Raw genomic sequence first — 11,013 nt, 5'->3', positions numbered from 1 at the left:
AAAAAAAAACGGATTCACTCTCTCTAGCAGAGCTCCGGGAAGCACGACTGCGCATGCTGCCATCTTGAACACGCCCCCGGTTAAGTAATCTTTAGGCCTAAAATTATTTTTTAAACATGTATGCAAAAATGGCTCTGGCAGTGAAAGAATCAATTATATGGTGAAAAGAGAGATCGCATCACTGTTAGAACTAGGTGGTGATGATTTAGTATAATTTCTAAAATGACTGTACACTCTTTGACATTGATCCTACTCACCTAAGGTACATTATTTTTTTCCTGATTGAGTGCCGCTTTCAGATTCTTGTATGATGTCACTGTAAAATGGGCTGTGTCCCAAAGCTGCTGCCTTTCTTTATCTGTTACTTTCCACTCCAGAGTGAGCTCCTGGAATACGGCGCTAAAAGACACCTGATGAAGTAAAAAAAAAAACAATATGATGATCAGGGCTCAATTGTTATTATTATTTTTTTTCAATTATTTTAATATCTTCTTTTTACTTTTGATTACACTTGCACAGATACAGAATCTCACAAAAGTGAGTACACCCCTCACATTTTTGTAAATATTTTATTCTATCTTTTCATGTGACAACACTGAAGAAATGACACTTTGTTACAATGTAAAGTAGTGAGTGCACAGCTTGTATAACAGTGTAAATTTGCTGTCCCCTCAAAATAACTCAACACACAGCCATTAATGTCTAAACCGCTGGAAACAAAAGTGAGTACACCCCTAAGTGCAAATGTCCAAATTGGGCCCAAAGTGTCAATATTTTGTGTGGCCGCCATTATTTTCCAGCACTGCTTTAACCCTCTTTGGAATGGAGTTCACCAGAGCTTCACAGGTTGCCACTGGAGTCCTCTTCCACTCCTCCATGACGACATCACGGAGCTGGTGGATATTAAGAGACCTTGCGCTCCTCCACCTTCCATTTGAGGATGCCCCACAGATGCTCAATAGGGTTTAGGTCTGGAGACATGCTTGGCAGTCCATCACCATTACCCTCAGCTTCTTTAGCTAGGCAGTGGTCATTTTGGAGGTGTGTTTGGGGTTATCATGTTGGAATACTGCCCTGCAGCCCAGTCTCCGAAGGGAGGGGATCATGCTCTGCTTCAGTATGTCACAGTACATGTTGGCATTCATTGTTCCCTCAATGAACTGTAGCTCCCCAGTTCCGGCAGCACTCATGCAGCCCCAGGCCATGACACTCCCACCACCAAGCTTGACTGTAGGCAAGGTCTGGAGACATGCTTGGCAGTCCATCACCTTTACCCTCAGCTTCTTTAGCAAGGCAGTGGTCATCTTAAAGGAGCTGAAATATTAAAGTTGAGTTCCCCTGTTCACACTAGTGCGATTTGCAGGGCACGACAATGGAAAGGAGAAATAGCCTTAGCGCAAACAGAAAGTGGATGTGTAGCCCATATGTGCCAAAATGTCAATGTCTGGGGAAATGTTATTAAAAAAATCCACTGTATATACGGCTACAGGCCTGCAGCACTTCTTCAGTGAGGGTATTGGGAACCTCTGTAAACTGTGAATAAAAGATAAAAAAGAAGGTGCGGGCTAGCCTATAATTTTTTGCTTTCTGTGCTTCCCTGTCTCAACTTAGTAATTGCACATACCCTGTCTGAAAGAGTATTTGCAATTACTTGAGACAGGGGAAGCACAGAACGAAAAATATTTACACTGATGAGTCTGACTGACTGACCTGTCGCTTCAGGACCTCCCTCGGCTCTACGCTGAGCCCGCACTGCCGCCTGGAGAAGAGGGAGGTGGCCGGTGGTGGGTGGAGTAAATTTAGGAGCGGAGGAGGAGTTTGACCATTGCCCTCGCTCTCCCGTGACGACGCTGATGTCACGTGACACCACTGGTTGCTAGACGACAAGCGGCATACTAGCAACCAGTGTGGCCGCAGCGTGCAGGCATGGACTTGATTCGGGGCAAATAATGATATACTCATAGCTAGAGACCCTATTTGTCGGCGAGCCAGATGCAGCCACCAAAAGGAGCCACGTCTAGCTCGCGAGCCATAGGTTACCTACCCCTGCTGTACATGGACATACTTTTCAGTAAGCCAATATTTCTTTTAAAAAATATTTTTTTTAATTGGTGTTAGTTAATATTCTAATTTTCTGAGAATGAAATTGAGACTGAATTTGGGGTTTTCACTAGCTGTAATCCATAATCCTCCAAATTAAAAGAAAAAAAATGCTTGAAATATATCACTCTGTGTGTATCTATATAAAATATAAAGTTTCACTTTTTATGAATTGAATTACTGAAATAACTTTTTGATGATATTCCAATTGTTTGAGATGCACCTGTATATTTTGGTCTGTGACCTTCATACAATTTTTATGCTTTGTATTTTTGAACAGCTAGCTATACAGTCTGCCAGCTCATCTAATAAGCAAGCAAGTGACACAGGAAGCTGGAAAGCCGCCATAAGAAACAGTGACAACCCTGTCTTGATTAAGCAGTGGGACAATGGTGAGTGAGCTACATAAAAGGCTTTGGGCTCATATGAAACAAATATATCAAAAACAGCGCTTGCGCTTAAATGGAAGAAATATGAATAACAAATGTCCAATAAAATTCCTGATTAACAAACGTAGTGTGTTTTGTTCTTATATACCCGCATGCTGCAATAACATACCGTAAATGTGTGTTCCACTCTACTGTATCCAAAGCAAACTCTCCATATTCACCAGATTAATGTGACCACATGTAGAAACAAGAAAGTCAAATTGCGCCTGCTGATGTAGTAATACACCACTAGACCAGGGATGGAAACCAGGAACACTAACTATACAGTGCATATTCACAGCGCTTCACTTTTTCCACATTTTGTTATGCTACAGCTTTATAAAATGGATGAAATTTATGATTGTCCTCAAAATTCTACAAACAATACTCCATAATGACAATGTGAAAGAAGTTTGTTTAAAATCTTTGCAAATTTATTAAAAATAAAAAGCGAAAAAAATCCCATGTACATAAGTATCACAGCCTTTGTGCTATACTTTGTTGAAGCACCTTTGGCACCAATTACAGCCTCAAGTCTTTTTGAGTATGATGCTACAATCTTGGCACACCTATTTTTGGGCAGTTTCTCCCATTCTTCTTTGTAGGACCTCTCAAGCTCCATCAGGTTGGATGGGGAGCGTCGGTGCACAACCATTTTCAGATTTCTCCAGAGATGTTCAATCCGGTTTAAGTCTGGGCTCTGGCTGGGCCACTCAAGGACATTCACAGAGTTGTCCCCTAGCCAATCCTTTGTTATCTTGGCTGTGTGCTTAGGGTCGTTGTCCAGTTTGAAGATTAACCTTCACAGCAGTCTGAGGTCCAGAGCGCTCTGGAGCAGGTTTTCATCAAGCATGTCTCTGTACATTGCTGAATTCATCTTTCCCTCAATCCTGACTAGTCTCCCAGTTCTTGCCGCTGAAGAACATCCCCACAGCATGATGCTGCCACCACCATGCTTCACTATAGGGATGGTAATGGCCAAGTGATGAGCGTTGCCTGGTTTCCTCCAGACATGACGCTTGCTATTCTGGCCAAAGAGTTCAATCTTTGTTTCATTAGAACAGAGAATTTTGTTTCTTATGATCTGAGAGTCCTTCAGGTGTCTTTTGGCAAATACCAAGTGGGCTGTCATGTGGCTTTTACTGAGGAGTGTCTTCTGTCTGGCCACTCTACCATACAGGCCTGGTTGGCGGAGTGCTGCTGAGATGGTTGTTCTTCTGGAAGGTTCTCCTCTCTCTCCACAGAGAAATGCTGGAGCTCTGTCAGAGTGACCATTGTGGTCTTGGTCACCTCCCTGACTAAGACATTTCTCCCCCGATTGCTCAGTTTGGCCAGACGGCCCACTGTAGGAAGAGTCCTGGTGGTTTCAAACTTCTTCCATTTATGGATGATGGAGGCCAGTGTGCTCATTGGGACCTTCAATGCTTCAGAAATTTTGCTGTACCCTTCCCCAAATCCATGCCTCGATACAATCCTGTCTCTGAGGTCTACAGACAATTCCTTGGACTTAATGGCTTGGTTTGTGCTCTGACATGCACTGTTAACTCTGGGACCTTATATAGACAGGTGTTCGCCTTTCCAAATCATGTTCAATCAACTGAATTTACCACAGGTGGACTTCAATCAAGTTGTAGAAAACTCTCAAGGAAGATCAGTGGAAACAGGATGCACCTGAGCTCAATTTTGAGTGTCATGGCAAAGGCTGTGAATACGTATGTACATATGATTTTTTCATTTTTAAAACATTTGCAAAGATTTCAAACACATTTCTTTCACATTGTCATTATGGGGTATTATTTGTAGAATCTAAGAAAATAATGAATTTAATCAGTTTTTGAATAAGGCTGCAACATAATAAATAAGTGGAAAAAGTGAAACGCTTCGAATACAGTTGGTGGACTCGCCTACTAGAGAAAACGCAATCCTGGATCTATTGATCACTAATGACCCAGACCTAATCTCGGAGGTAGGGGTCCAGGAAAACCTGGGCTCTAGCGATCACAGGATGATCACATTTAGCGTAAATAACAATATAGCAAGGCAAGTGGGGAACATAAGAACCCTTAACTTCAGAAGGGCAGACTTTCCAAAATTGTACTCGTTGATGGAAAGGGTAAACTGGGACCAAATCCTGGGATCACTGACCACAGAGGAAAAATGGGAATGCTTTAGGAATATATTAAGCAAAGGCATCTTGCAGTGCATTCCTATGGGAAATAAATTTAGAAGAGACAAAGCCAAACCTGGCTGGCTAAACCATAGCGTTAAAAATCTTATTAGGGGAAAAAAATTGGCTTTCAGGAAATATAAATCAGAAGGCACAGTATTGGCTTTCGACCAATACAAGGAGGCAAATAAGAAGTGTAAACACGAAATCAAGATGGCTAAAATAGACTTTGAGAGACAAATAGCGGAGGATAGTAAAAAAAACCCAAAGAAATTCTTTAAGTATATCAACAGCAAAAAAAATAGGGCAGAGCATATTGCACACATAATTAACGATGATGGGAGGATGGTTACAGAAGACACTGAAAAAGCAACCATGCTGAATGCTTTTTTCTCGTCAGCCTTTACACAGGAAAAGGAGGGGTACACTGACCATGACTGTATGGTTAGTAGTAATACACAGGACTTGCCACTATGGCTAACAGAGGGTGAAATCAGGGATAGGCTGGATAAACTTAACACAAACAAATCACCAGGCCCGGATGGCGTACATCCGAGAGTACTCAAGGAGCTCAGTAAGGTTATATCCAGACCACTGTTCCTGATCTTTGCAGATAGTATTAGGACAGGAGATGTACCAGGGGAGTGGAGGAAAGCTAACGTGATTCCGATATTCAAAAAGGGTCAGAGGCATATCCCAGGAAATTATAGGCCTGTCAGTCTGACATCAGTAGTATGTAAACTTCTGGAGGGGATGATAAGGGACTATATCGTAGAGTTTGCTAAGGACAACAGCATCATTGGTAGTAACCAGCACGGGTTTACAAATGGGCGTTCTTGTCAAACCAATCTCTTAACATTCTACGAGGAGGTGAGCTGTGAGCTAGATAGGGGCAGACCAGTGGATGTGGTGTACTTGGATTTCGCTAAGGCGTTCGATACAGTTCCCCATAAGCGCTTAATTTATAAAATATGGTCTGCAGGTATCGACAGCAGGGTTTGCTCTTGGATACGGAACTGGCTAAAAGGGCGTGTCCAAAGGGTGGTAATAAACAGCGCATACTCAGACTGGTCTGAGGTAGTAAGCGGGGTCCCCCAAGGCTCAGTCCTAGGACCAACCTTGTTCAATTTATTCATAAACAGCATTGAGGACGGGATCTGTAGTTCAATATCAGTTTTTGCAGATGACACAAAATTAGGCAGGGCAATAACAGCACAGCATGAAGCAGATATCCTACAGAATGACCTGGACAAAATAACGGAGTGGGCAACGACTTGGCAAATGAGGTTTAACGTGGAGAAGTGTAAGGTTTTGCACTTGGGGACTAGCAACATAAAAGCACAATACACGTTAGGAGGGGAACCCCTGGGAGAATCAAAAATGGAGAAGGATCTGGGAGTATTGGTGGATGATAGACTAGGCAACAGCATGCAATGTCAATCGGCAGCTGCCAAAGCCAGCAGAATATTAGCATGCATAAAGAAAGGGATGTATTCCAGAGATAAGACTATAATCCTTCCACTTTATAAAACTCTGGTCCGACCGCATCTGGAGTATGCTGTCCAGTTCTGGTCACCAGTCCTCAGAAGGGATGTGTTGGAGCTGGAGAGGGTCCAGAGAAGGGCAACTAAACTAATTAGGGGGTTGGAGGACCTTGATTATGAGGAGCGTCTGCAATCTCTTGATTTATTCTCCCTGGAGAAGAGACGCCTGAGGGGGGACATGATAGCAATTTTTTAAATATCTCAATGGGGATCTAGGCTTAGAAGAAAAGCTGTTCAGTCGCAGGGATTGCATGAGGACTCGGGGGCATACAATGCGATTAGAGGAGAAGCGTTTTAACCTCAGGCAACGTGGGGGGTTCTTTACTGTTAGGGCTACAAGATTGTGGAATTCTCTACCACAAGAGGTGGTTTCTGCAGGTAATATGGTGGCTTTCAAAAGACTTTGAGACGTACATCTCAAGGATCAGAACATTCAGGGGTATGCGAGATGATTACAGCCACACACACCTACACAGGTTGAACTGGATGGACTATTGTCTTTATTCAACCTCACCTACTATGTAACTACTATGTAACTACTTTCCAGATGCACTGTACAGCCAAAAGGATTGCCCGGGAACACCTTTTCCAATATCGCTACAACTGGTCCCACTTTGTCTCTATTTGGTCCTCTCAGAGCCACTGGACACTCATAACAAGAATAATAAAAGTAAAAGGAGAGGCCTGTCATTGCGTAAAAATAGAATTTTTGTAAGAACTTACCGTAAAATTATTTTCTCTGAGTCCTCTGACAGTCACCGCCCACTCATACAATCTGCACGTCTGGGTATTGGCCTTCTCCACAGGAGTAAGCTAGGCAGGAGATTTTGTTAGAATATTCACAAAACCTTTGTATAGACACACCTACAGGGGGCTGTCCCTCTGGTCCAATACCCCCAGCTAGCCTCATTCCCAATTCAGTTTGGTAGCAAGCAGTATAGAGATCCAAAAGAGGGGTGGGGGGCGGTGACTGTCAGAGGACTCAGAGAAAAGAATTTTACGGTAAGTTCTTACAAAAATTCTATTTTCTCTTACGTCCTATGACAGTCGCCGCCCACTCATACAGTCTGCACTTCTGGAACGTCCTAAAGCAGTGTAGATGTGAGGGGTGGGAAAACGTAACCGTCAAAAAAGGCAACGCAGCACCCAGGTCAGAGAAAATAATCTTTTCCGAACCAGAAAAGGAAACAGAAAATGAAGAAAAAAGCTTTGACCGAAGCCACAGCTAGGAAAAGCCAGCCTACTCCTAAGCTAGGCAGCAGAAAACTGAATTGGGAATGAAGCTAGCTGGGGGTTTTTACCAGAGGGACAGCCCCCTGTAGGTGTGTTTATACAAAGGTTTTGTGAATATTCTAACAAAATCTTCTGCCTAGCTTACTCCTGTGGAGAAGGCCAATATCCAGACGTGCAGACTGTATGAGTGGGTGGCGACTGTCAGAGGACGTAAGTTTTACTTTAAAGCCACTAATATTGCACTTACACTGTAAAAGAAAGCCTGGTATTCACTGGGTACAAATGAAAGTACTGCTTGCTCCCCAGCGTACAATCCAACAAAAGTAGAAGTGACATACCAGATGTTCCGGAGGATCTGTGGAGGACGTCGCACACCTATGACGAAACGCATAGGGCAGGACTTCCAGTACGCCACTTTCGCTTTTGTTGCAATTTTAATGGCTTTAAAGTAAATAAACGTTTTTTACATTATGGGAGGTGCAGCGGATGGGGGTGTTCACATGCCATGGTCTTGTCATGCCCACACTTCCTCCAATATTTAAAGTGCATCTAAACCCAAAAACAAATATATAATACATTTCAGTTCTCATATTAGGTGGCTGCGTTTGTTTTTTTTCAGATTGTTCCTCTTTGTTTTCACCTGCTAATCCTGTGACTCCCTGTTCCTAGGTGGCTATGCCCACTTCTTCAATGTATCATGGTGGTCAATCAGGCTGGACTACAACCATGTCTGCCTTTGCTCATCTCTCTTACATGTGGGTGAAGGGATTAGCAGTTTACAGAAGAAAAAAGATAACATTGTTGAAATGTTCCATTTTATCTCACAGGAAGGTCAATCGGAATTTTCCTGTATTTGCTGAAAATGCTGTTAGCCTCTAACGACTGGTAAGCTGCAATGTATTACATTTTCCTTTTTAGGTTTAGTGATCCTTTAGGAAGAGATTGGCCTCACCTTCTCCTCCATAAAGTAGGAGGAAATTCTGTTGTTTGAAAAGACTTCACCTACCTTCTCTTGACCCTTGTTTTGATTTCATTCAGCATCACTTGTTAAAGCGGAGTTCCACCCACATTTCCATGTTTGCGCCATCCGCTTCATAGCGGCAAGATAAAACCACATTGGACATTTTTTTGGCTTAATTTACCATTTTTCTATGGGGTAATCAGTTTTTTTCCTGTTTAGAACCGCCACGGAGAGGTACGTCATTTCCACAATCAAGTCATGCCCTCCCCCCTCCGCTGCCTTCTGGGACCTGTGTGTGTCCCAGAAGACAACGGGGCCATTCAGAAAGTGATGCTCGACTTGTGCATGCGCAGTAGGAAACCAGCTGTGAAGCCTGAAGGCTTCACTGCCGATTTCCCTTATAGCATTGCCGGCACCTGCACCCGAAGCTGATGGACGGATCGGCTTGGGGTGCTGACATCACGGGCTCCCTGGACAGGGAAGTGTCCTTATGATAAAAGTCAGCAGCTACAGTATTTTTAGCTGCTGGCTTTTATTTATTTTTTCCCCAGGCTGGAACTCAGCTTTGAAGATTAAGTGCACTTTCAGACAAAAAGGCAATTTAGTATTTTACCCTTTACCCTTGTGCCCTTAGCTAAACCGTTCCACCCTTACCCTCCACAGATGAATACTTACTGATGCCTGATGCACAGGGCTTTCCAGGATTACTGTTCTGCAAGTCTCCCTCTCCTGATTGTGCCTATCCAAGCCCTTCTCTTGGTCATAGAAGTTAATGGGAGTGTAATACACAGGTGTCACCAGCAGAGGAAGTCTTGTGACATGGGATATAGACAATCCCTGAAGGCTGTGGCTGATGAATCTCAGTAAGTATGCATCTGTCAAGTGGGGATGGTTTAGGTCAGGGCAAAAAAAAAAAGTGCACTTTATCTGAAAGTCTGTCCATAAAACCACATTAGATGCAACTTAGGGTACCAGAACTCAAGGTCATCTATATGTATCTGCCCTGTATAATGAACACATTTTGGAAATAATTAGCCTAGGTATATAGGTGTTCTATTTATAGTGGCTGTAAAACACATGAGCCTACTATTTGAGCTATGTAGGTAAGTAGAAGCCCTTACCTCCTCAAAATGCAGTTTGTTGAATAGTAGAACACTCTTCATGTTCTCCTGACCTATTTTGGCTTGAAATGTAGAGATTCCCAAAGAAGAAATACCTGGAAAAGAAGTAATAATGGACATTATACCAACATATTGCAGGCTTACCTCCTCCTGATTGCATAACACATATATGCATTAGCAGGAAATGTGGGCTATAGCACCCAGCTGCTGTATATATACATCCACTGCGGTCTGGGGTTGTGTGCTGGGAGCATGCTCACTGCATGCTTCAACAGTTCTTGGTTATAGCTTCAGATTGGGAGTCTGTAGGGTCAGGCTTCCAATTATGTGACCACAGCGAGAGCCAATAGTAGCCTCCCGTCATAGAAGCCCACTTAACTGGCCACTGGCAGCCTTTAGGAAAGGAGTTAAGTGGATGCTAGTTGCAAGAAATAAACTAATTATATATCTTACCATAGCATAACATGAGCCTCGTAGACTCTTCACCAAACCCCTTGCCACGACACGTGGGTTCTGGAAAGCAAAAACAAACCATTAGTAACACACAAATGACAAATAGCTTGGTGGTAGGGAAATTCTGAAAAAAATGTTTTGAAGACAATTCAATAACAGGAAGACAGTAAGTACATAGGAATCAGTGGCATCTCAATTCTGCATGACCTCCTTAAAGCGGAGTTCCACCCATTTTTAATATGTTGGAATACATAGCTGTATGTAATCCCCTTTAAAACGGCTTTTACCAATGGAAACTTTTTTTTTTTTTTTTTTTTGCTAGTAAGTACCTTAATTTCGGCATTATTGCTCCTCTCCTCACTTCCTGGTCCGATCGGCGATGACGTCATTCGGCGATCCGCAGTGTCTGCTGGGATGTATTCTATTCCAGAAATCTCGGAGTAGCTGTATCTGTACTGAGCCGTGCCTGCCCCGCCTCCGCCCCGCCTCCTCTCATTGAGTTGCATTGTATGAATGTATTAAGGCCGTTCTCTGCCCCGCCTCCGCCCCGCCTCCTCTTACAAATCAATGAGAGGAGGCGGGGCAGAGGCGGGGCAGAGAACAGCCTTAATACATTCATACAATGCAACTCAATGAGAGGAGGTGGGGCGGAGGCGGGGCAGAGAACGGCCTTAATACATTCATACAATGCAACTCAATGAGAGGAGGCGAGGCGGAGGCGGGGCAGGCACGGCTCAGTACAGATACAGCTACTGCGAGATTTCTGGAATAGAATACATCCCAGCAGACACTGCGGATCGCCGAATGACGTCATCGCCGATCGGACCAGGAAGTGAGGTGAGGAGGAATAAAGCCGAAATTAAGGTATTTACTAGCAAAAAAAAAAAAAAAGTTTCCATTGGTAAAAGCCATTTTAAAGGGGATTACATAGATCTAAAGTTCCAAAAATGGGTGGAACTCCACTTTAATGTTATATTTTACTTAGGACAGGGAATGCAACCCAATG

At 43.3% G+C, this 11,013-nt stretch overlaps 1 protein-coding gene across 1 annotated transcript in view; it reads right to left on the bottom strand.

Annotated features, from left to right (window-relative positions):
- Nucleotides 1-257: 257 nt before the first annotated feature.
- Nucleotides 258-11,013, bottom strand: part of NAT9 (N-acetyltransferase 9) — a gene marked incomplete at its 3' end in the record, with an annotated part of 82,133 nt that continues 71,377 nt past the window's right edge. The window contains exons 5-7 of the mRNA XM_082272827.1: nt 10,008-10,067; nt 9,555-9,649; nt 258-410 (exon numbers count right to left, since the gene is read on the bottom strand). Coding sequence (XP_082128953.1) covers nt 258-410; nt 9,555-9,649; nt 10,008-10,067 — 308 coding nt within the window. The remainder of the gene's footprint in view (nt 411-9,554; nt 9,650-10,007; nt 10,068-11,013) is intronic.

The sequence above is a fragment of the Pelophylax lessonae genome, assembly GCF_965119305.1.
Source record: "Pelophylax lessonae genome assembly, chromosome: 11".
Lineage (NCBI taxonomy): Eukaryota > Metazoa > Chordata > Amphibia > Anura > Ranidae > Pelophylax > Pelophylax lessonae.
This window is presented reverse-complemented; position numbering and strand designations above follow the sequence as displayed.